This window comes from Myodes glareolus, chromosome 2 (genome assembly GCF_982192425.1).
Source record: "Myodes glareolus chromosome 2, mMyoGla1.1, whole genome shotgun sequence".
In the NCBI taxonomy this organism is placed as follows: domain Eukaryota; kingdom Metazoa; phylum Chordata; class Mammalia; order Rodentia; family Cricetidae; genus Myodes; species Myodes glareolus.
Window position 1 is genome coordinate 6,110,100 of NC_142027.1, and position 26,066 is coordinate 6,136,165.

The window sequence follows — 26,066 nt, forward strand, 5'->3', positions numbered from 1 at the left end:
GGAGACAGGAGCACCAAGGACGGAGGAAGCTGACTACAGGGAAGGAAGCGGACGACGGGGAGACACAGTCCGCTATCGCTTCCGGAAACCCGCTTCCACTGCGCAGCCCCCCGCGCGCAGCCTGACGGGAAAGCGCCGCCAAGCGGCCTCGCCTCGCCCCCGCCGCGGGGCACGCCGGGAGAAGCGCGAGCTCCCTGCGGCCTCCCCGGAAGTGTGTGTGGCTTCCCTGCCCTGTTCGCACTAAGTCCCGCCCCTGTGCCGGAAAGAGGGAAGTGTGAGGAGTGGAGCCAGCGGTGGTCACGTGGCACCAGTGCGGAAGCAGCGGGAGAGGGGCGGGGCAGTAGGCGTGGCGACCAGGTCACGAGTGGCCGGAAGTGGCGGCCTCTGCGGATCAGCGGATCATCGGAGATGGGGACCTCCCTGGATATCAAGATCAAGAGAGCGAATAAAGTGTATCACGCCGGGGTGAGTGGAGGGGCGACTCGCGGTCCTGCGCGATGACGGCTGGGGCGTCCGCGGGCGGGCGGGCGGGGTCCAGCCCCGAGCTGTTGCTCCTAACGGGGCTGCAGAAGGTGTACTTCAGTCCCTGGTCAGTCCCACTTTCGTGGTTTTAGAACACGATCACCCTGGTTCGATCCCCTGGATACACCAGCGATTGTAACACACAGCTAGCGTCTGCACACAGTTGAGTACAGCGTTTGGTCATACAAATGCAGTGTGCTGCTGAAAAGGAAGACATCCCGGTGAGCATCTTAAATGGACGCTGAAAACCGGAGACCTGACAGTTATAAAGATTCCAGTGACCCACACCACTTCCACCCTCACCACACAAAGCCACATTCAAAGATCCCCTCCCCCCAAAAACTAAACCCCAAACACCAAGGTTCCATCATCCCGTATAAAAGGGACTCTGGACTCTATGGCAAAATGCTAGATCACTGACAAAATACTTAATCAGTTTATAAAAGAAACAGTCTGTCCTGCCTCAGTTGAGGGAAACTGTCAATCGATTGCCATATCCTTGTTTGTTTGTTTGTTGTTTTGTTTTTCAAGGCAGGGTTTCTCTGTGTAACAGCTCTAGCTGTCCTGGAACTCACTCTGTAGGCCATGCTGGTCCTGAACTCACAGAGATCCACCTACCTTTGCTTTCTGAGTGCTGGGATTAAAGGTGTGCGCCACCACCTAGGTGCCAGCATGTGCAAAGCCCTGGGTTCAGTCCCTGGCACTGCATCAAACCAGCTGTGGTGGTGGATGCCCGCACCCTCACCACTTGGAGTTAGAGGTAGGAGGATCACAAGCTCGTGGTCACCTCAGCCGCATACCGAGTTTGATACAGCGTGGGATCCATGCTGGTTTCCCAGCACCCATGTCAGGCCACTCAAAACCACCTGGAACTCCCACTCCAGGGACTCTGACACCTCTGGCCTTCACTTGCACCTGCGCTCACACATGTCCACTCACAGACAACGTGCTGAACTTTGCCGTCGTAACCTCAGAAGGTGTAGCCATCAACTGTGGCTGTGCATAGGGACCTGCCTGTGTGTGCCGAACAAAATGAAATGTAGCAAAACCTAAGACTTCTGATTCCAGTCGAAAGCTATGTGGCTCTACTTTTCCCCCCAGTTAATATTTTGTAGAGATAAAATTTATATATAGATACACACATTAGAGATGTAATTTGGATACAGCAAAAACCAGCCCTTCATTTTTCTATTTATTTAAATGTTTATTTTGTGTTTTGAGACAGGGTTTCTCTGTAGCCCTGGCTGCCCTGGAACTGTCTCTGTGACCCAGGCTGGCCTCGAACAGAAGATATCGGGGTCTTAATACCAAGACATATGGCCTCCGTAGCCTTGTTCCCAGGGCAACCACCTTCTCCCCAAAAGTCTTCCCATCAGGTGAAAACCTGACGTCTAGTTCCATAGTTGGAGGACATTTTAATTTCCTGTGGGAGTATGTAGTATGTTCCGTAATAGCATGTGCTTGTATCACCTGCTCATGGCAGAGCGCTGTGTCCTTACCAGCCGTGAGACACTCAGTGGAGGGTCTCAGTGACATGGAAACATGGATGAGAGAATATCTGATTGCTTTTTTCTCTGTTTTCTTTAACGTTTACTTATTTAATATGTGTATGTTAGTATGTACGTAACACACACACAGACAGAGTCCATTCTTTTCTGTCCTGGGGATCAAACTCTGTAGTGCTTGGTGACAGGTACTTCCCTGTTTCTTTGGTCTGTCTGTCTGTCACTGCAGCCGAGGCCACCTGAACTTGCAGCAGTCCCCTGTTGTAGTATCTGGAGTGTTGAGATTGCAGTCAGGTTACTATGACAAGGGCTGTCTGTGCCATGGGGTGGTTACTGTTACCTACCCACCCTCAGAAGACCCCAGAACTCCATGTTCGTATTGTCTTTATGTGGCGTGGGTGTAACGTCTTTAAACTAGAGTAGAAACCTTATACACAACAGCTCGTTATCTAGAAGGAGAAGTTGCAGAATGGAAGTCCTATTTAAAAGTGAAAGCCCAGGATTGGAGAGGTGGCTCAGAGGCTCAGAGCACTGGCTGCTTTTATGAGGATCCTGGTTTGATTCCCAGCATCTACATGGTGGTTCACAACCAACTCAGGATCCCAGTTTCAGGAGAACCCACACCCTCTTGTGACCTCCAAGGGCACCAGGCATGCACAGAGTTCACAGGCATATACTCAGATAAACACCCATACTCATGAAACAAAATAAATAAACCTTTAAAAAGAAAGAACACATAATAGTCTAATTATTGTGCTTGTTTGAATGAGAATGGCTCTGTCAGCTCACATATTTGAATAGTTGGTCTGTAGTAGGTGGAATTTTTTGGGAAGGATTAGGAGGTGTAGCCTTGTTGGAGGAGGCAATATCACTGGGGTTTGAAGGTCCTGAAGCCCACACCAGGCCCAGTCTCTCTGTTCCGTGTTTGTGGATCAGGATATAAGCTTTTAGCTCCTACTGCCCCAGCACCTGCCTGCTGCTGTGCTCCCCACCATGATGGTCCTGGACTCACCCCTGAAAACTATAAGCAAACTCCCAATTAAACACTTTTGTAGGTTTCGTAAGTTGCCTTGACCATGGTGTCTCTTCACAATAACAGAGCAGTGACTAGGCTGTCCCGCTAGATTGCTAACATGAGCTATGGCGCTGTAAGCATGTAACGGACACCTGAACTGGGAGGACTGCAGGGTCTTGTGGAGGGCACTGCACCTTTGAAGCAGCACAGCTATGCGCTGTAAGTGGACCTCTCTCCTCACTTGTCACCTGATACTCCTGAGAAGGCTCGTTTCCTGATTCATAACCTAGTCCTTATGTAGTACATGAAAGATGTGTTGAGAATTATCCCAGCCTGTTTGAAAATGGGGCTGCAGCAAACTTGTCTTTATGGTCCTGTGCTTATCACAGCTGCTCCTGTGCTGGCCTGGACACTGGATCGCCTGCTTGTCCCCGCAGGGTGTTTGACTTGGGCTCTGCAGCTGGATAGGTCTAAGCCCTGCACATCAGGGCTGCTTGTACCGTTTCTCTGCTGAGCCATTGCTTGTCCTTCCCATCTTCATCCTGCCCCTCCTGCTCTATTCTGAGTTCTCTTCCATGCTGCTCACTAGGCCCTGGTGTGGCCTGAAATCTGCGTTCTCCATCCAGTTGTTTGTGCTGCAGTCTGCAGTGCCTGCTGTGTAGAGCCAGCCAGACCATTTGGCAGTTGGGCCCTGTGTTAGTGTCTTCTCATATTGCTGAGACAGTATGCCCCGGCAGAGGCAGCTCAGGGAAACAAGGATTGGTTTTGGCTCCCAGTCCATTGTGGAATCCATGATGAAGGGGCTCGAGGCGCTGGCCAGGCAGCGTCTGCAGTCAGGAAGCTGAGGATGTTGGTGCTCAGCTGCTCTGTAGTTAGGGTGGGCTCCTCACCTCAGTTAACCTAATCTGCACAGTCCTTCCTCACAGGCGGCCCAGGGCTGTCTCCTTTCAGGTTGACACTCAGCAGTCACACCACAGCCCCTCTCTCTACTGTTTCCCATTTGCTAGGTCCTCCCCACTCAGCACCCCATCAATGCCCCAGGCAGAGTCAAGTCCTAATGGCTTGTTCTTGCCTTCCACTGCAGCATACACAAGAGTGCTTTGTAGGTGGTCCTGGTGCCAGCTGGAGTTCATAGAGGAGTGGGAGGGCATGTGTTGGGTTGGGGGCCAGTGTGACTGCAGTTGAACACGGGACAGTCCTCTGTGACACCCATCCCTCAGTGTCATATCTTTGCCCTTTTTTATTGACTGACCTCTTAGCAAGGTAGATCATTTACGTATTCAAAGCGAAGCCACTCCTCTGCTTGCTCTCCATCAGCACTTCAGTTCCAGTTGAGTTTACGTGCACACACACACACACACACACAGCCGCCCCAGCTCTTGAGTGCTGCTAATACATGCTGTTTTCTCTGTGGTTTCTTCTCAACCCCAGACATTACTCTAGGCTTCAGCTTATTATCAGGGAGAATAAGTTTTTTCCATTTCATCCGTGTGTGTCCTTCTGTGTGTGCAGGTCAGAAGATAGCTAGTGGATTTGGTGCTGTCCTGACAGCAGGCTTGGTACCTTTACCCTAAGATTGACATTAGTAGACTGGGAGGAGTGGCCTCTTCCCTCCCGTCTCCTGCACAGGCTCTCACTGCTCTAGAGGAACAGAAACAAACCGGTGTCTGACAGCAGCATGCAGTGGAGAGACACTCACTGAGCTCAGAGTCACATTGTCTTGTCCTGTGATGTCCAGGACCGAGAGAGATCGCATGGTGCAGGGAACTGCTGCTGCAAGCATGATCTCCATGCATGTGCCCCCAGCCCCAGCTGGTCATGCATGACTTGGTAGAGCCACACCCTGGGCTGTGTGTCGCACACTCAGGCCACTGTATAGCTTGCCCACCCAGGGGGCTACAGATGAGCTTTTACCCTCAGCATTTTCTAGAGCAACTCTTTCTAGGCCACATGTGGAAGTTGAACTCTTCTCACATTTGCGTTGTAGCCGTGAAATGGTAACATCGGGCAGTTCCATACCTGAGGGAAAGTGGAAATGTTCACTGAGTTACGCCCTTCAGACATCGTTCATACAGGCATGCAGAGGAGGGATTTTTGTGGACTGCTTCCGTGCAGTGAAGAATTCTGAACAGTTTCGTATAGGACTTGATTATGTAGCCCACACTGGCCTACAATCCTCTTGCCCAGATGAACTCCCTCCCCCTCCTTCATTTTAGAATCTAGGTGTGTACCATCAACTCCAGCTTAGTTTTTTTTTTTTAAGATTTATTATGTATATACATTATGCCTGCTTGTTTGCCTGCACGCTAGAAGAGGGCACCACATCTCACTATAGATGGTTGTGAGCCACTATGTGGTTGCTGGGAATTGAACTTAGGACCTCTGGAAGAACAACCAATGCTCTTAACCTCTGAGCCATCTCTCCAGCCTGCTTAGTTCTTAACTATTTATTGCTGAGTTGTCCAACCTTGCATCCATCCATCTATCCATAGAAGGACATCTGGATAGATACAAGTAAAATTGCTATAATTGTTTATGCAGAGGTTCTGGGGTGAAGATAAGCTTTCATTTTCATTTTGACAAAATTCAGGAGTGGGTAGCGTTATCTCAATTAAAAAATATATATATATTTTTAAAGTGTGGCTGTGTGCGTGTGTGTATGTGAGCGCAGGTGCCTGTAGCGCACTCGATACGGAATCCCGAGTGGGGTTCTACGCACCTGTGGCCGCCTGACTTAGAGAAGCGGGAGCTCTTCCTGCAGGGCCATCTCCAGCCCCGCACTTCATTGCTGCATCACAGCGGCCACTCTGCTCGACCTTCTTCTTCCCGGAACGTCAGTGGACGCACATTCACTGCCCCTTCCTCACTGTGTGGAGAAACACCTGACGGCGTGGAATTTATCCTGCTTTCCAAACAAGACGGGAATGCTGCTCTTCACGCTGGTGGGAATGGACAGCACTGAACTCTCTCCAGCTCTGATGGCCGTTTTCTAAGCCAGAATGGGCTGAGAGCTCCTAGAAAGTAAATTTACTCACTGCCTCACTCTTATTTCCCACCCAGCTCAGGAACTTCATCGTGGTCAGTTTACTTGTTGGGCAGGGGTGGGCAGGGGTGGGACATCTCCACAGAGGGTATGAGTCTCTAAGCAGGATTGTCCAGGGAGCTGTGCTGTGCTGACTGGAGGCTGTCTCTTGTCCCCAGGAAATGCTGTCTGGTGTGGTGGTCATCTCCAGCAAGGACTCTGTCCAGCACCAGGGAGTGTCTCTGACCATGGAAGGGACTGTAAACCTCCAGCTCAGTGCCAAAAGTGTGGGTGTGTTCGAGGCCTTTTACAACTCAGTGAAGGTAAGAGCCAGCACAGTGCTGATGCCGTGCGTGTGCTGTGGTCGCGTTGCAAGGTTCATGGTCCGCACACAACCCTCAGTTGGTGTGTGTGTCTCTGTCCTGCTGGAAGACGTTTGCATGTGTCTGACCCTGGCTATGCTGCGGTTAGAGGAAACCACTAACTTCAGTTGTCCCAGGGCAGAGGTCCAGAAGTGCTCGTGGCCTGTGGTCCGTGCCTGTGGATCATACTTGTACCCTGCTCCTACTGAGCTCCACACCGAAGGAAGACACACTTAGAGTAGGGAGCACTTGTATGATTTTGTTGTTTGGGGTAGAGTTTATATTCTAGAAAGTTCCCCAAACTTAGGTTTTTTTTTTTCCCCTGAAGGCCATGTGAGCTCTTTTAGAGGAAGGAGTTCTCCTCCGAGGAGAACATGAGCTTATTTGGGTTTAGTAGGATCCTGCTGTTGCATCTGTCTAATTTTAATTCACTAGGGATTCTCTTGGGGTGATATTAAACCAAAGCTTCAAAAGTGTGAGGCCTGCAGGAGGTGGAGACCCATGCTTGTGGTCCAGTACTCTGGAGGCTGAGGCAGAGGATTATACAGGGAGACTCTATCTCATAAGATGAAATAAAATAGAAATTGTAAAAATTTGACTTCCTGAGTGATAATCCTATTTTACTCTCTGTGAAGCCCTCTGAGGACTCTTTGTGGGGAGCTGGGACTAGAGGAGAAGCCTGCCCTGCCCACAGAGCTCCAGTGCTGAGGTCTGGGGAGGCTGAGGCTGTGGGAACCGGGTAGCAGTGCTGCGAGATGCCAGGTAGGGAGGAGCCCTGGGCCACATGTCCAGCCTGGCCCCGCAGCATCAGTGCCAGCCTGCTTACTTATTCTGCAGATGGGGTTCTTAGGACAGTCCAGTGAGGCCTTTGAGCAGGACACAGGCACACCTGGGTTCAGCTCCTGCTGTGTACAGCACTGTAGGGCCCTGTGTTTGAAATGAGCCGTGTTGGACCAGTGAGATGGCTCAACCGCTGACAATCTGGATTGGATCACTAGGACCCATACAGTGGAAGGAGCACACTGAGCTCCAAAGTTGTCCTCTGACTTCCACGTGCATACTGGTACGTGTGTGCGCCTCACGCACACTCACTCATGCACACTAAATTAACTAAGTGTGGTAAGGAAAACTTTTAAAGAAGTGATCCATTGTTGTGCAGACTTAAAAACAGAAGCAGCTTACTGATTGTGTCCAGCCGGCACACCAGCAACTCAGGAGCATCCAGGTTCCCTGGTGTAGCGTGACTTCAGGGAGAGACAGACACAATGTGCTGATGGCTGAAGATGATTTGTGTTGACAGCCGATCCAGATTCTCAACAGCACCATTGACGTGCTGAAGCCAGGAAAGCTTCCCAGTGGCAAGACTGAGATTCCCTTTGAATTTCCTCTGCATGTCAAGGGCAGCAAGGTGCTGTATGAGACTTACCACGGCGTGTTTGTGAACATTCAGGTGAGTTCCTGCTCCACATCCTGGGCACCGTTGTCTTCCTGCTGAAGACCAGCTTGATGTTTCCCTTCACTGAAATTGCTGAACTCAAGGCTCTGATAATGGCTTGATTCCAAGACTGCTCATGTACATGCTGTATTGATTTCTCATTCTGTTCTGCTAACTGCATTTCGTGTATGATTTACTATTTGTGCAGTGCCTCATACATGCACACAGAGTTCTACCCTGAGCCCTGTGACCCTTGTATCGAGTAGGAGCCATGGCTATAACTTCTTCCTTCAAGTTCCTTTGTTTCTTTGCATTTTCTCAGGCCACGCTGACACCATCAGGGGCGCAGATCTGCTTCAGTCTCTTTCTGGCACCAGTGCTGACTTGTCTGTTTTATTCTTATGAGTATCCCTTTGTGTAATACCCAAAGGCTGCACTTCAACATAGGCTGTATTCTTCATTGAGCAAGCCTTGTAAATGAGGGGAAGTGGATTTATGACTTCCTGTCTACCTCTGCTGGTGAGGGATGGCTTTCACAGTTGCTATTGTCTCAGGAACAGAGCCCAGCCATGACTCAGCCAGAGCCAGAGCCCCTGCCTTCATTCCGTGCAAAGAAAGGTACTTTTGTGTAGTCTGCCTTGCAGCAGCTCCCTTGCTAAGTGAGAAAACCCAGCAGTCTTAGGATGCACAAAGAGGCAGGAGATTGGAAAGTTGTTTGATTTGTCAATCAAATTTCAATTGATCAAATTTGGACTTAGTAAATGCCACTCATTTGCTTAAAATCTAGCACATTAAAAAACATTTGGGGCAATTAACTAAGGGTTTATTCTAATGTGAGCTTCATGGATTGCTTGAAAGTCTGTCAAGGTTAGTGACATAGGATGGTGTACTGTATTGTCAAGGTGAATGACATAGGATGGTGTACTGTATTGTCAAGGTGAATGACATAGGATGGTGTACTGTATTGTCAAGGTGAATGACATAGGATGGTGTACTGTATTGTCAAGGTGAATGACATAGGATGGTGTACTGTATTGTCAAGGTGAATGACATAGGATGGTGTACTGTATTGTCAAGGTGAATGACATAGGATGGTGTACTGTATTGTCAAGGTGAATGACATAGGATGGTGTACTGTATTGTCAAGGTGAATGACATAGGATGGTGTACTGTATTGTCAAGGTGAATGACATAGGATGGTGTACTGTATTGTCAAGGTGAATGACATAGGATGGTGTACTGTATTGTCAAGGTGAATGACATAGGATGGTGTACTGTACTGCAAAAGCTACCTTTCTGTCAAGAAAATGTTCTCAGTTTTTCTTATATACCTGTTTCAAACAATAACACACACACACACAAATGCTAACACATGAATACATATACATACATAAAATAAATCTAAAAAACAAAAATGGTGCTGGAAAGAGGTCCCAGCAGTTAAGACTGGGTACTTCTCACAACTGCCTGGATTGGAATTCAGGATGATCTCATGCCTCAGGTCTCTGTGGGCACCTAAATGCCTGTGTATTTACCCAGAGACACATACCACACATATACCTAATTTTAAAAACTGAGATCCGCTTGCCTCTCTGCATCCCTTTAATGCTGGGATTAAATGCATGCACCACCACTGCCTGGCAAAAGCTTTACTGTTAAGTTCTCATACTCCCTCAAATTATATAGACATAAGTAACTTTTTCATTTATAATCTGAGCTGCATTGTAGCACCATAATGTAAAAATCATAAGACAAAATAAAGGGTTTAAATGATAACCTACTTTAAATTCCTGACTTGTCAAGGCTTCTAGTTACTTCTGACTGAGTTCTGCTCTTGTGACCGTACTGACAGAATTTTATATTACAGCTCAGAGTAGCACCACCATGTCTGCTGGAATCTCATAGAATGAATTTATAAAAATTCTAGGCTCAGCCAGGGAGTGGTGGTGCACATCTTTAATCCCAGCACTCCGGAGGCAGAGGCAGGTGAATCTCTGTGAGTTCAAAGCCAACCTCATCTACAGAGTGAATTTCAGGACAGCCAGGGCTACACAGAGAAATCCTGTCTCACAACAAACAAACAAAAACTCTAGTCTCCTTTTTTACAGTTAAAAATACTGTACATGCGTGTGAGGGGGGCGGTCTTGGAGAGATGGTTCAGAGTTAAAAGTACTTACTGTTCCTGCAGAGGGCCAGAGTTCAGTTCCTAGCACTCACAGTGGGCAGTTCACAGCCACCTATAACTGTAGCTCCAGGGAAATCCCATGCTCTGGACCCCGTGAGCAACTTCTGTCACATGCATATATCCACATAAAGACACCCACACACAACACAGCATTTTAAACCTTAAAAAAAAAAATCCAGCCTTGTATCTCCTTTGATAACATTGCTGAAGCCTGATCACACTGTACAAGGATTTGGTGTAGGTTTTGTAGTGGGCGGGGTCAATTCAAATCCCACCTCTGTTGAGCCTCCTCCAGCAGCCTACCCGACTTGGCTGCTAGGTTAGTGAGAGAATGACATGAAGAGCTGGGCACAGTCCTGTCACACAGAGTGTCGCTCAGTGAGCATCTGCGGAGTGCTAAACACATGAGTTGACGGCTGTCCTTATAGTAGCCTTACAACAACTCCTTTGTTTTCGTTTGGTTTGGCTGTCGAGACAGGGTTTCTCTGTGTAATTGCCCTGGCTGTCCTAGAGCTCACAGAGCACCATTTGCACTCTCTGGAGTGCTGGGGCATACACTAGTAACAACTCTTTTAAAACGTTTATTTCATGTCTGGGTGTTTCTCTGCATGTGTGTCTGCCCCATATGCATGCAGTGACCAGATTTCAAACTGGAACTGGAGTTAAATAGGGATGGTTTTAAGCCACTATGTGGACACTGGGATCAAATCCAGGTCCTCTACAGGAGTAGCAAGTGCTTTTAACCACTGAGCCATCTCTCCATCCCCCGTGTAACAGCTTGTATATCAGTACTGTAGTTAATTGAGACAGCAGATGAGGGAGGCCTTGACCCCTTCTAGAGCATGGCATGGAAGTTAGCCTTTTTGTTTCACCTTGCTGTCCCCCAGCAGATCACAGGATTCATTGATTTACAAGTGATTGGTCTCACACTTGATGTATAGTGACCGAAGTGGGTGCCTGTGGTGGTGCCTTCCTTTCACAGTTTGTAGAGCAAACTTAACTTCATCAGGGTTCCAGGAGTGTGGGCCCCAGAATGTGTGAGCTAGGCTTTCTTGTGTGCTGGCTTTGTCCCTTGTTAGAGCAAAGCTGGCTACCATTGGACAGGTGTAGCTTCTGTCTTCTGGACCCATGGCTCAGTAAAAGAGGATTCTTTCCTCAAGTCCCTCAAATGGTTATGGCTTTACCTAGCACTTATGAACTATTGAGGGAGGTGGTAGAGGCCAGACTGGGAAAAGAATCAGAGAGCTAAGCCAGAGAGAGGGTGGCTCATCAGTGCATATGCTGTCCAGAAGTGGGTTTTGTGTGTGTGTGTGTGTGTGCGCGTTCCTCTGTAAGCTTGTCTGGTTTGGGAAGAACAGATTGCAGTCTCACTAGAGAATATGCATACCACACATACACATAAATTTTTAGATCCTTGCATGTAAGAAATGATTCTTATAAAAATGCTTTATCTCCCTTGTAGTACCTCAGATATACAGGAACCTATCTCATGTGGAAAGGTTGTTTGTAAGAATGTAGTGTCTTATAAGATTCTTAGCTATTCCTAGGTATGAAAATTATTTTTGACACAATTCAAAAGTTTTTCCTATGTGATTAGAGCAACGGAACAGGTAAGTTGATTAAACAGAAGTTTATGAGGATCTGGGGTCTAATTTCTGATGCTGAGAATGGAACCTAGGGCTGTGTATTTTTTTGTTTGTTTGTTGTTTGGAGACAGGGTTTCCCAGTAGCTATGGAACCAGTCCTGGAACTCACTCTGTAGACCAGGCTGGCCTTGAACTCACTTCCAGGCTGTCCAACAGAGCTATGCACATATTAAGCAAGTGAGTTGGCCACACCCTGACTCCTGAAGTTTTTTCCTAATGTCAAGCTCTAGGGTGGTTTCTGAGCTGCCTCAGCTTATGACCAGGGATTTATGGTCACAGTTCCTGTGCCACAACCAAGTAAGCTTAGAGGCCAGTTCCTGAGGGAGACAGCATCCTCACAACAGGAACTCTAGCAGTGACGAGCTCAGAAAAACCACCACACCCTCCACAAAATGGACAAGCCAAGGCAAAGCCAGTGTCTTCTGTGCCCCTCTCTCCTGACGTCTGGAGAGTGATGGACAGGGCTGGGAGGACGGCTGGGGGCATGGAGCTTAACCACAGCTCTCTCACTTCTGTTTCTCTGTGGATTTAAATGTTAAAAATACCATCTTTATTTCTTCGTTAACTACATAGAAATAGTTTGTAGGATTTCCTTGAGTCTGTTTGGTTTTTTGTTTTATTTTCCTGCTGTCATCATGGCCTCTTGTTGGTAAATGAAAAACTCCTCAGGACAGTGGCTGAAACTAGCTCTGGTGCCACACACCTAGTGCACAGTGGTGGACCCCGTCACAGGCCAACCTCTGTCCACGGGCTGCAGAGGAAGCTGCAGCTCGGGTGTGGTTTGTCTGGGCTCACACGGGAGGTGGACAGCCAGCTGCATGAGCCTTCCAGCCCCGGAGCTCTGCTGTCTGCTCTCCCCTTCCACACCCTGCCTGGGAACGGCTGTGCGTGCTTTCCTTAGACATGCCCTTATTTTGCACATTAGTTTCTCCCGTGTACATCGACTGTGTGAAACACATCCACTGGTCACTGTGTCCTTAAAAGAGGTTGACTGTTTGTCACTTTGTGTGTTGTATCTACTGAGGTGGCGTTTGTCTCTCCTGCCTCTCTTCTAGTACACACTGCGCTGTGACATGCGGAGGTCCCTGTTGGCCAAGGACCTGACCAAGACCTGTGAATTCATCGTTCACTCTGCTGTAAGCTTCACCTCGGGATCCTAGACTCTCCTGTGAGCTGTGGGCTAGCACCTGTTCACAAGCCAGTAAGCTGGGTCTGCCCGGGGCACAAGCACCTGATGTGACATAAGCCCCAGGCTGGGCACTATTTCTGTAGCCCAGTAACGCCCACCTTCTGGGTCTGCAGCTCCCCTTGGGAAACATCATTCTACATCACGCAGTAGGCATACTGTTAATCCTGCAAAGGAGACATCCACTTTGGCCCTCGGTTGTAGTGACACACAGACAAATTGCTGTCTTGCTGTGCCCTGTGAGAACACAGGGACTGTGCAGGCCTGTCTCTTTCTGATGACCACAGTTTTGGCCTATATTCTGCAGTAACAAGTTTTTTAATGCCTTTCCATGCCATCTTGGGTAGCCAGTCCCTTACCACCACTGCTGCAGCCACTTGGGGTAGTTCTAACAAGTCCCCATAGCCTGCATCAGTGGCTCACAGTCTGTTGTGGGTTGTGACCTCTTTGGAGATTGAACAACCCTTTCACAGGGGTCACCTAAGAATGTTGGAAAACACAGATATTTACATTACAATTCATAACAGTAACAATATTAGTTATGAAGTAGCAATGAAAATAACTATGGTTGGGGATAACCAGAAAATGAAGAATTGTATTAAAGGGTTGCAGCATTAGGAGGTTGAGGACCACTGCCCTCCATGATCACACGGAGTCAGCAGTAACAGTATGACACGTGGTGATGGATGCGTCCTCAGCACAGTATCTCAGGCCACACTAGGTCTGGCCTCACAGAGGCAGCCACATGCTGGCCTGTGTCCCCTGGGAGGAGCACTCTCAGCCCTGGCCAGCGGCCAGTTTGTCTCCTCACCATCCTGCTGCCCCCCCATCAGACTGGAGTGTCCAGGGGGTTCTGTGACTCAGTTACAATGCTTGCGAGGGACCTGGGAGAAAGTCTGGACTGGAGAGTTGCCTGGGGTAGCACAGCTGGGTTGCCGAGCAGTATCAGCCAGAGCTACCACAGGGACTTGCTCTGAGGCCTTCGGGGTGCTGGGAGGGCCTGCTGCAAACCTCTGGGGGAGCTGTGTGGGGCAGGGCAGGGGTGTAGTGCCCATGGCAGCTCATGAGCATATAGAGCAGGCTACTTAGTATACCGTCACCATGTTAGTGCTGGGTGAGCCCAGTGGACCCTGCTGTGGCGCTGCACCCCAATGAGCAGGGACTTTGGCAGGGCATCTGGTGAGGGTCGACAGTCAAGGAGCATTTGCACTTTGTGTCACACTATGACGTGACGTCCTTGGGATGTTCAGGAAGTGAGTCCCAGTGCAGGATTGGAGTCGCTGGTGCATGGTGTTAGCAGAGTCGTCACCAAGGCCCTCATTTGCATTCTTTATTTGGGTAGCATTTTCAGGACTCTCAGTGTTGTGGTACAGCTCCTGATTTATGTAAAATATGATTAAATTATTTTTCTTTTGAAAACTACATGTTTTAAAAGTTGGCTCTGTTATTTTCTGTCAAGGTCCTTTAAATAATCTACTTGAAAGTGTTTTGGGCTTTATGTCCTAAAACAAACTTGCAGCGACAAGGAAAGCTTCACATTTTGTGAAGAACAGTGAGTCCTAACTCCGCCCTGAGCCCAGGCCTCTCTGAAGCGCGTGACTGCAGAGCCTCCTAAGATGCTCAGGCCCAGTGAATGTGTTCTCCAAGGCCCATCTCTGCTCATGGGATTCTGTTACCACAGGACCTTCAAGAATTAGATGTTAGTCAAGCATGGTAGCTCACATTTGTAATTCTAGTGTGCAGAGGGCAGGATGCTCACCAGGAATTCAGTGTCAGCCTGGGCTACATGGTATGCTCAAAGCCACCCTGTGCTGTTTACAGACGATGAGATCCTGTCTCAGAAAACCTTTAAAAGGCTGGGTGTGGTAGCATGCACCTTTAATCCCAGAACTCAGGAGGCAAAGATAGGCAGACCTTTGTGAGTTCAAGGCCAGCCTGGTTTATAGAATGAGTTCCAAGACAGGGCTATGTAGAGAGACTGCTTCAAAAATAGGTAGGTAGGTAGGTGTGTAGGTAGGTCAGTCGATCGATGGATAGATAGTGGGAGGCTTCATCCAGGGTACAGTTTACCCTAGCACATGGTTCACAAGTTCAGGGTTACTGTCGGGCAGCAAGAAGAACACTGACTAGAGAGCATGTGCTGGACACGCTGAGCTGTGCACTCTGGAACAGGCCTGGGAAGTGAGTGGACTTGGCGTACTCACTGGCACCCTCTCTCCAGCTGGTTCTTGGGTCTTGCTGGCCTTTTGGATCCTGGCCTGTGGGTGTGGTGCCAGGCAGGCTTCCGTGTAGCCTGACCCTGTGAGTGGATTCTAAAATGCTCCTTCTAGGTAGCCAGCACTGGCCAGTCTGGCTCAGATCTGCACATAACAAGCAAGTCCTTGAGCTCCGTGTACCTTGCTTTCCTCGTGTGTGAGGTGGCAGCAGTTCCTGTCTGCCATCTTTACCTCTGTCCCCGAGGTCTGACTCCCAGTAGACACCTGGACCCTGGCGGTACAGACGAGCTGTACTTTGTGGGTGGACCTGGTGTGTCTGGAGTCAGATCCCTCCAGTTAGTTTCCTGTGCTGCCGTTCATTTGAGTCAGAAGGGAAAAACTGCTCCCTCCACCCATGGGTCCTCTCCCGCTGATTATGGTTTTACCTCCATTTCAGCCTCAGAAGGGGAAGCTGACCCCAAGTCCTGTTGACTTCACCATCACCCCAGAAACCCTGCAGAACGTCAAAGAGGTACTCCTTCCTTACTCCTACTTGTGTGTTGTGGCTTTCCTGGTAGCTTGACCCAGTGACCACTTAACTGCCCAGTTGTTCTTTAGTTGAGAATGGAGTTGTCGGTAACAGGCTTCTGATGCTGTTTGTACCCACGGGGTGTTCTCAGATTGGTTTCATATTGAACTCAGTAATTACTCTGGAAGAAAAAGACAGCACTTAGACTAGACTCCTCACATGATGATCTCATGTTCATGAAAGGGTGACGTCTGACTGGATTGCACAGGCCAGCCTTCCCAGCCATCTTCCCGATTGCAGGCCTGCATCGCTGCACCTGGATGGTCTGTTCCTGCCTGTGCACCTGAGTGTCATGCTTCCCTGTTTTCCTGGTGTGAGGGGCCTGCAGGGGGCCCTGGCTTCTCATCCCCTACAGAGGCTTTGCAGTCTCTCAGTGGCGACCAGACAGAACTGTTCGTGAGGGTGGACAGCAAGAACACAAGACCAGCATGAGAACCAAGGATGCTTGCATCTTGGTAGCAGCTCCCAGCAAACCTGCTGGGTCACCTGCACCAGGCGGTGGTTACTGTGGCCAGCCTTCTTGGGTTAGCACTTTGCTCCACTACTGGAAAATTTCCTGCTTTTTGACTTAATAAATGGTTCTATCTCACAGCTAGTAGTATACTGTGCAGCTGTAGTGGTGTCCTCTGCAGCTGTAGTGGTGTCCTCTGCAGCTGTAGTGGTGTCCTCTGCAGCTGTAGCGGTGTGCCCTGTAGCTGTAGCGGTGTGCCCTGCAGCTGTAGTGGTGTCCTCTGCAGCTGTAGTGGTGTCCTCTGCAGCTGTGTCCTCTGCAGCTGTAGTGGTGTCCTCTGCAGCTGTGTGCTCCGCAGCTGTAGTGGTGTCCTCTGCAGCTGTGTGCTCCGCAGCTGTAGTGGTGTCCTCTGCAGCTGTGTGCTCCGCAGCTGTAGTGGTGTGCTCTGCAGCTGTGTGCTCTGCAGCTGTAGTAGTATGCTCCACAGCTGTAGTAGTGTGCTCTGCAGCTGTAGTGGTGTGCTCTGCAGCTCTTTACTCAAGTCTGCATTTTGCTCATTGTCACAACTGGGCTGAAGGCATGTCTGGGAGATTTGGGACACTGGAGTCATGACTGATGTCATTCTTTGCAAGGGTGTGTCATAGGGAGCCCTTTCAGAAGGTTCTGGAAGGAAGTAGCCATCATGTCCTGGGGCCAGGCAGGTTCCCGTGCCCTACCTGCTCTGCCCCATGTGAAGTCTTTTCTTTGACCCTCCACGTCCCCTTCAGCTGCAGACACAGCGCCCTCGCCCCTCCCAGGCTCCTTGCGTTTATGCTCTTCGAGTACCGGCTGCTGGTCTGTACTTGAGGATCTTTGGTGTAGATTTATTAATAAGATTGTCTGCACCGACCCTGGTGAGACTGTTCTCCTGAGTGTCAATGTGCACTGAATTCTGTCAAGTGTGTTCAGGGAGTGGCAGGTGTGGTAGGTGGCCTTTCTTCTGGCCTTTTATCTGTTCTAGGTGAGCACTGTCATAACAGAAACCTTTATGCTTACTATTGGAAAATGAGAAACGCATGCTTTATTCCTATTTATTTGTTTATCGTGGTTTTTTGAGACAGGGTTTCTCTGTGTAACAGTCCTAGAACTCGCTCTGTAGACCAGGCTGGCCTCAAACCAGAGATCCGCCTGCCTCTGCCTCCCAACTGCTGGGATTAAAGATGTACGCCATCCCCATCAAGCACATGCTTTATTTTAAATACCTTGTATAACACATAGTTGTTTATAAAGTATCACTGGCGGTTTTTCTTTTCTAAGTGAAAAAAAAAGGAATTTGGGGGGAAGAAGAAGAAGTATACAGAAAATGTGGGCAGGCCGGAGCTGAGACTCAAGAGTAGTGCAGGGATGTACATCTTCCACCGTCACTGCAGGAGGGAACACACGTCTGGAAGACTCTTGAGAGCAGCACCGGAAGTCGCATTGTCATAAGCTGCCTAGACGGGTGCTGTTACCGATTTTCTGAACAGACGGCTTATTTCCCTCGTATTTGCTTTTCAAACTTTGTCTTCCACTCACACATTTCTAGAGGGTTCCTCAGGTAAGAATCACTGGTGATTGAGAACTTAACCAATCTGATGGCCTCCTGCCTCCACGTGAGTGCTAGGATGAAGCACGCGCTGCCGTCCCTGGCTTGTGATGCTAGAGATTGAAGCCAGAGCTCCATGCACTGCCAGGCAAGCAGTCTTCTCGCCGAGCTGTATTATTCATAGTTCTCACTGATTAGATGCAGAAGTAATAACATTTTGGATATACTGTTAAAATTTTCGTGTGGCTACCAGAAAATTTTAAATTATATTCATAAGCAATTACAAATTGTAAATGATTTTAAATTTGTGGCTTCTGTTGAATCTACTGGAGAGGGGGACGTGACAGGCGAGGCCTACAGTGACTGTCCAGCTCCTTCCTTTCAGTGCCCCTGCCAGTTCCCCTTGGCCAGCTTCCTGTCTACAGAGAAAAGGTCCCAGAGCTTTTCATCAGGCATTGAGAAAACCGCTCTTTCAGCATCCTTGAAATAACTGGCTTCAAACTCGCCTAATTGGGAACACTGTAAAACTGACTACCTTGTTTTTTCTTAAATCTTTTTCTTTTTTCTTTTTATTTATTTTTCATCCTGGTGGTAGTTGTCCTTAAACACCCTCGTCACCTTCTCAGGCTTTTTACATTTCCTGTCTTGTCGCCTGTGAAGGGGCTTTTTCAGTCCGTGTAGGCAGGGAGTAGACTCTCCAGAGCTAGTCCTGTCTGTCTGTCCCTTTGTGTGCATAGATGGTTGAGGAGTCAGGCTGATGTCCACTGAGAGATGGTAACAATATTTTTTTATTCCTTCTTGTTTTGTACAACAGGTTTCCACAGTTTCTAGAACACTTACCCAACTTAATCTTCAGATTTTATTTGTGCCAAAGCAATCAGAATCACTAACAGCTTTCCCTCCAGTTCTTGATGTCTTCTTATCTCTTTTTATTGTAGAGGGCCTCACTTCCCAAATTCCTCATTAGAGGCCACCTGGACTCCACCAACTGCGCCATCACACAGCCCCTGACGGGAGAGCTGGTGGTGGAGCATTCGGATGCTGCTATCCGGAGCATCGAGCTGCAGCTGGTCCGGGTGGAGACCTGTGGTAAGGCTTCTGGACTCAGTGTGTGAGCCTGGCTGTCACCCTCAGGCAGGACTGGAGGGGTGGAGGGCTGGGTAGTTATCACACACGAGGCTCACCCTCAGAAGTCTCTGCTCTCGGAGAGAGGTGTTCTCAAGCTCAGCGTGTTCACCCGGAGCTCGCTGATGTGTCCCTGCCTAAGGTCTGTTCTCAGTGATCCCAGTGCTCGCTGATGTGTCCCTGCCTAAGGTCTGTTCTCAGTGATCCCAGTGCTCGCTGATGTGTCCCTGCCTAAGGTCTGTTCTCAGTGATCCCAGTGCTCGCTGATGTGTCCCTGCCTAAGGTCTGTTCTCAGTGATCCCAGTGCTCGCTGATGTGTCCCTGCCTAAGGTCTGTTCTCAGTGATCCCAGTGCTCGCTGATGTGTCCCTGCCTAAGGTCTGTTCTCAGTGATCCCAGTGCTCGCTGATGTGTCCCTGCCTAAGGTCTGTTCTCAGTGATCCCAGTGCTCGCTGATGTGTCCCTGCCTAAGGTCTGTTCTCAGTGATCCCAGTGCTCGCTGATGTGTCCCTGCCTAAGGTCTGTTCTCAGTGATCCCAGTGCTCGCTGATGTGTCCCTGCCTAAGGTCTGTTCTCAGTGATCCCAGTGCTCGCTGATGTGTCCCTGCCTAAGGTCTGTTCTCAGTGATCCCAGTGCTCGCTGATGTGTCCCTGCCTAAGGTCTGTTCTCAGTGATCCCAGTGCTCGCTGATGTGTCCCTGCCTAAGGTCTGTTCTCAGTGATCCCAGTGCTCGCTGATGTGTCCCTGCCTAAGGTCTGTTCTCAGTGATCCCAGTGCTCGCTGATGTGTCCCTGCCTAAGGTCTGTTCTCAGTGATCCCAGTGCTCGCTGATGTGTCCCTGCCTAAGGTCTGTTCTCAGTGATCCCAGTGCTCGCTGATGTGTCCCTGCCTAAGGTCTGTTCTCAGTGATCCCAGTGCTCGCTGATGTGTCCCTGCCTAAGGTCTGTTCTCAGTGATCCCAGTGCTCGCTGATGTGTCCCTGCCTAAGGTCTGTTCTCAGTGATCCCAGTGCTCGCTGATGTGTCCCTGCCTAAGGTCTGTTCTCAGTGATCCCAGTGCTCGCTGATGTGTCCCTGCCTAAGGTCTGTTCTCAGTGATCCCAGTGCTCGCTGATGTGTCCCTGCCTAAGGTCTGTTCTCAGTGATCCCAGTGCTCGCTGATGTGTCCCTGCCTAAGGTCTGTTCTCAGTGATCCCAGTGCTCGCTGATGTGTCCCTGCCTAAGGTCTGTTCTCAGTGATCCCAGTGCTCGCTGATGTGTCCCTGCCTAAGGTCTGTTCTCAGTGATCCCAGTGCTCGCTGATGTGTCCCTGCCTAAGGTCTGTTCTCAGTGATCCCAGTGCTCGCTGATGTGTCCCTGCCTAAGGTCTGTTCTCAGTGATCCCAGTGCTCGCTGATGTGTCCCTGCCTAAGGTCTGTTCTCAGTGATCCCAGTGCTCGCTGATGTGTCCCTGCCTAAGGTCTGTTCTCAGTGATCCCAGTGCTCGCTGATGTGTCCCTGCCTAAGGTCTGTTCTCAGTGATCCCAGTGCTCGCTGATGTGTCCCTGCCTAAGGTCTGTTCTCAGTGATCCCAGTGCTCGCTGATGTGTCCCTGCCTAAGGTCTGTTCTCAGTGATCCCAGTGCTCGCTGATGTGTCCCTGCCTAAGGTCTGTTCTCAGTGATCCCAGTGCTCGCTGATGTGTCCCTGCCTAAGGTCTGTTCTCAGTGATCCCAGTGCTCGCTGATGTGTCCCTGCCTAAGGTCTGTTCTCAGTGATCCCAGTGCTCGCTGATGTGTCCCTGCCTAAGGTCTGTTCTCAGTGATCCCAGTGCTCGCTGATGTGTCCCTGCCTAAGGTCTGTTCTCAGTGATCCCAGTGCTCGCTGATGTGTCCCTGCCTAAGGTCTGTTCTCAGTGATCCCAGTGCTCGCTGATGTGTCCCTGCCTAAGGTCTGTTCTCAGTGATCCCAGTGCTCGCTGATGTGTCCCTGCCTAAGGTCTGTTCTCAGTGATCCCAGTGCTCGCTGATGTGTCCCTGCCTAAGGTCTGTTCTCAGTGATCCCAGTGCTCGCTGATGTGTCCCTGCCTAAGGTCTGTTCTCAGTGATCCCAGTGCAGGTGTGGGGTGGTTCCTGGGAATTGGGGAACCCAGCTTTAAAAATGCCTCCCTTGATTCCTGGGAGTGGCATAGGAAAATCCTAGATCCTGTGTGGAAACCAGTGACGTAAGGGACATGGCAGCACAAATGAGTATGGCAGCCTCATTTTGCTAAATTGATGGCCATGTGCCTGTGCTTAAGAAATGTCTTGGAATGGCTTTGGGCCACAGAGATACCTCTTTTGCTCTGAATGTGCTTCCCAAAAGCTGTGTATTAGAAACTTAGTCCCTAGCACAGCAATGCTGAGTGAGAGATTTGGGGGTGACTGTCCTCATGACGGGTTATGGGGTTGTCTCAGTAGAGTAGTGTTCTAACATGGAGCTCTCCTAGGCTGGCTAGCTGTACTTCACCATGTGGTGGCCTCTGCCATGTTGTAATGTAGCATAAAGCCATCAGATGCTGAACAGATGCCTGTCCTCTGCTCCTGTGTGTCTGTGACAGATGTGTGTAGGTACATGTGAGGTTATGAAGGAGCATTGGGTCATTTGGTTGGAACTGTGATGTGGGCACTGGGAAAGGAACCTGGGCTCTCCCAGAGCAGGAAGCAATCTCAGCCACTCAGCTCTCCTGTCCTGCGAACGGAACATGGTGGAGAGATCACATCATGGCAGATGTGCTGGAGACCTCATTTCTGTAACAAAGCGATCCACATGACCCTCTTGGCCTGCTCACCCAAAGACCCCACTTGCAGACAATCATTGGAATACTAATTGGGGCATTGGGTTCCCAGACCTGAGCCAGTTGTGGTGATGTTTGAGGAACTGAGAAGTGGCAGGGAGGGAACTCCTAGCCCTGAAGAACGAACTGGATAAGAGGGTAAATGTTTTGATGCTGCTTGGCGCTGGAAAGGTTTGCTGACCAGTTTGCTTTGGTGTCATGGTATCCTGACCCTATGGTGTTTTCCTCTTTCCCCAGGGTGTGCAGAAGGCTATGCACGTGATGCCACAGAGATTCAGAATATTCAGATCGCTGATGGGGACATTTGTAGAAGCCTTTCTGTCCCTCTGTACATGGTCTTCCCCAGACTGTTTACATGCCCGACACTGGAGACCACTAACTTCAAAGTGGGTAAGCAGTCTCTGCCCGGCCTGAGGGGTCCACAGAGAGGATGCACCTTGCACACACAGGCTTGCAGTGGTCACAGCCCACAGCACTTAGCCTTTGGTTACTCAACAGTGCTTCAGTGAGAAGCTGCATATGCGGGACAGTAAGCCTACTGAAAGCCCCCTTTCAAAGCCAGACTTGAGCCAAACAGAGAACTCATACGTCTATAGAAGAAGCCTTTACAGTTGTCAGACAGGCCGTGTGTGACTGACGACCTGACAAGAGACAGTAGAGGAAGGCGGGCTGGCGCGGGTCACAATTTGGGAGTTTAGTCCATTGTGGTAGAAAAGCCACTACCGGAGGCTGCTTGCTCTCATCTAGGTGGACCACATGACAGAGGTGACAGAAATGAATGCTGGTATCAGGTTTGTTTTCTTAATTGTTTTCTTTTTATTCAGGCCAAGGCCCCATCCCATGGTTGGTGCCACCCATATTCAAGGCAGGGCTTCCCTCATCAGCTAAACATCTCCAGACATTCCCTTGACGATATACCAAGAGATGTGTCTCTCACACGACTCCAGATCTAGTCGCGGTGACAGTAAAGATTAACACAAGTCTGCTCTTTGACAGCTCAACACCAAGACACATCATCTTAACATTTGTTTCAACTTAAAAAGTCCCTTGACTTAAGTTTAACATGGGTCTAAAGACCAGAGTTTCTTCTGAGACTCACCTGTAAATGAATTCTTGTAAGATCCAAAGATAAATCACATACTTTCAACATAGGCGTAGACCAAACTTTCCCATCCAGAAAGGGAGCAATAACAGGGCCAAAGCAAAAACAAAACAAAACAAAACACTTGAAGCAAAGCAATACCAACACCTAGCGGTTCAGCCTTTTGTGAGCGTGTCTAGCTCTTGGCAGCAGCACCCGGGCTCCAGGAGCTTCGGGTAGCCCCTCCCATCCAGTTGTAGTGCACGCAGCAAATGTAACTGCTGTCTTTGGCCAACTGTTCCTGCCTGCAGCTTTCCTTGGCAGGCTCCTCAGTCCCTGCCTCTCCAGCATTCTGGGACTTCCCACTGCAGCTCTGGGTATATCTGTAGAGCCACACACAGTGACCTCTTTCAGGGCCTCTCTACAGGGAACCTGACCCTGCCATCCCCTGCCTGGCTTCTCAGTGGCTTTCTGAAGCATTTGTACAAATTTCCATAACACTATAACCTTAGCATTTTGCATACCCATAAAGTCAGCGTGGCTACTGCTACCACGTTGTTTTCAGCTCTTGCCGTCTTCTTCCACAGATGGAGACGTGCTCATTGGTGACTGACCCTGCTTTTTTAAATGAAGTTTATTATTTTTTTTTAAAATATTTATTTATTTGTTATGTATACAATATTCTGTCTGTGTGTATGTTTGCAGGCTAGAAGAGGGCACCAGACCCCATTACAGATGGTTGTGAGCCACCATGTGGTTGCTGGGAATTGAACTCAGGACCTTTGGAAGAGCAGGCAATGCTCTTAACCTCTGAGCCATCTCTCCAGCCCCGAAGTTTATTATTTTTAAGTATGTGTATGTATATGGGTCTATGTATGACCAGTGTATATATACACCGAAATTGTGCTCAGAGCGGAGTTTCTAAGTGTGGTCCAGGATCTCTTTGCCCATACCAGTGATAAGGACAGGGGGCACTTTTGTCTGGGATGCTTCCTCTTCACATTGATCCCGTGTTGGGATCTTTACCCATAAAGACTAGAAACCAGTAAAGGAAATCTTGTCTGCAGGAATGCAAACCAGGTGTTACAGCAAATGTCTCTGTAGCTGATATCAAAGGAACAGCAGTTGAACCTACTGTATGCTGTTTTCCTTTGTTAAACAACAAGAGAACCACTAGGTCTTGTGTGTAGCATAGGCCATACTGGAACTTAGTCTAGCTCAGGCTGGTCTCAAGCTCACTGCCTTCCTCCTGGCTCAGCTTCTCAAGTGCTGGAATTATAGGTGTGGGCCGCTCTGCCTGACTTACACCACATGCTGACAAGACAAAGTGGAGACATTAGAGTGGCAGTCACAATTAGTAGGGGTCTCACTGTCCTACAGAGAGTACAGGGACACCCTGAAGGGGATGGAAGCAGAACCCGAAGCAGCACCCGCACATTGCCTCACTGTTAGAGTCTGTTTTCCGTGCTTGGTGTGAGTGATCCTCTCTCTCTTCCTGCAGAGTTTGAGGTTAATGTGGTGGTCCTTCTTCATGCTGACCACCTCATCACAGAGAACTTCCCGCTGAAGCTCTGCCGGACATAGTCCAGCTCAGGAGGGGGACAGCCTGGTGGCCATATGGATTTCGACTCAGTCATCTGCTCACACCTGGATTTCTCTGTTTGGTCATCTGCTCACATGTGGGCATCTCTCCAGTCACCTGCTCACATGTGGATGTCACACAGATCATCTGCTCAGATCCCTGGCAGCTGATATTTTCATGATTTTTCTTCATTGCCTCAAAGCTGTTTCCTTCAGGTGCCTTGCCCAGCCCTTTCCTCTGGAATGCAGCAGGATGTCCTCGTGTGTGGTGCAGGATCACAGCACACATTTCCAGCAGCTGTTTCTTTTCAGGTTCAGTAAAGCAGCTGTGTCTGCAGCTTGAGATCTGCTGGCTCCTAAGACCATGAAGACAACTTGCCCAGACTGCTGACAGTAAACGCTTGGCCACCAGCAGGCTCAGAGACTGGTAGCGTTTGTGACACCCTCCAAGGGCTGGCAGTGACTTCACCTGGAAATACGGAGCTGTTTCAAAACCTCAAGTTCTTGATAGCATTGCCCTAGAACTTAAGGGTTTTAGGGAACTAAGAAAAACAGCAAATAAGTACTTGTTTTCAAGGGAATCTGTGAAGAGTGGCTAGAGTTTTTGTGGCCTGTCCAGCTGGCACACACAGGTACTGCTGCCGTGTCCAAGAATCTGTGGAAAGGTGAGGAGGCTGCATAAGGGAAGGACACACACTGGCTGCTCAGTACTAGGTCATTTCTGAGAGACAGGAGGCCATGCTGAGGAAGGATGATGGGCTTGGCCTGTCCCTGACCCCCGAGGGGCCTGTGCTCCGTTCCCCCGCAGCCTCACACTGACGCCTACTGTGTGGAGAGTGTGTTCTCACACTTTCCTTCCTTCCAGTCCTGCTGCTCTGTTGGCCTTCTGCACATGGGCTGCCCTGCCTTCACAGCTTCCAGGGGCAGGCCTAGGAAAGCAGGCCCTGAGCGACAGCCTCCTGCACGGCCACTGTACTATGACAACTGATGGGAAACTGAGGAGACTTAGCCCAGTCGCCTGACAGTGGGTTCCCAGACAATGTATTTTTGATTTATCAATTTTTTATGCTTATATCATAATACTTACCTATCCTGGACATATTCAAACAATCAAGCAACCAGAAAATGGAGGCTATGCTTCCTGGTTAGTTTACAAGGGGTCATCTTCAGTGACATAATTTCTTAACGAATAAAGATGCTAAACAATTTTAAAAGCATTGTGGAGTGTATATTGTTGTGTAATTTCTTTAGTAAGCTTTAGAAATATGCTGAGCATGCTCCGCAGTAATTATTCCTGAAGTGTTACCAGCTGCCCTACTCCCTCTTAGGATTGCATTCGGTCATGAGCAGTTCAGCTGTAGTCCTAAGGCCGGCCACTTCCTCCCACTTTGGGATCTGAGTCTCCATTATGTTAGTAACCAAACCTGACATATCTGCCTGATTCAGACAGCAGCTTACTGGCTAGAGGAGAGGGTGCCCAGGGCTCAAGGTTGCTAGATTCTCCAAGTAGACCAAGAGTGGGAAGGGGAAGGGGATGGAGATGAAGGGAGGAGAACCTAAAACACTGAATTATTTTGCAATATTTGGCTGTTTAGGTGGGGCTGATCCAGGCCAGCATGCTGCCACGCATTTCCCAGGCCTTGCCAGAGCAGCACAAGTTGAGTTGGAAGTGTTACTTGTGTAACACTAAACCACCCTGCCATTGCCAATGCACCTCAGCATTTCTGGTGACCCTTCACCAAAGTGGGGGTACCACCACATTGCCACTGCTGGTATCAAGGAGCTGAGT

General features: G+C 49.3%; 1 protein-coding gene across 1 annotated transcript; it reads left to right on the top strand.

Annotated features, from left to right (window-relative positions):
- Vps26c (VPS26 endosomal protein sorting factor C) lies at positions 1–25,494 on the top strand. Its single transcript, XM_048422333.3, has 8 exons — positions 1–465; positions 6,244–6,387; positions 7,727–7,876; positions 12,748–12,828; positions 15,531–15,605; positions 18,616–18,766; positions 21,853–22,005; positions 24,198–25,494. Exons 1-8 carry the CDS (start codon positions 409–411, stop codon positions 24,278–24,280), a joined length of 894 nt encoding a protein of 297 aa, XP_048278290.1. The 5' UTR covers positions 1–408; the 3' UTR covers positions 24,281–25,494.
- Positions 25,495–26,066: the final 572 nt, after the last annotated feature.

Excerpts from the sequence above, each read along its gene's own strand:
- Vps26c (XM_048422333.3), top strand. The coding sequence starts at position 409 with ATGGGGACCTCCCTGGATATCAAGATCAAGAGAGCGAATAAAGTGTAT. Across the intron at positions 12,829-15,530 it reads AATTCATCGTTCACTCTGCT|CCTCAGAAGGGGAAGCTGAC; the intron begins GTAAGCTTCACC and ends CCTCCATTTCAG. Across the intron at positions 15,606-18,615 it reads CCCTGCAGAACGTCAAAGAG|AGGGCCTCACTTCCCAAATT; the intron begins GTACTCCTTCCT and ends TTTTTATTGTAG.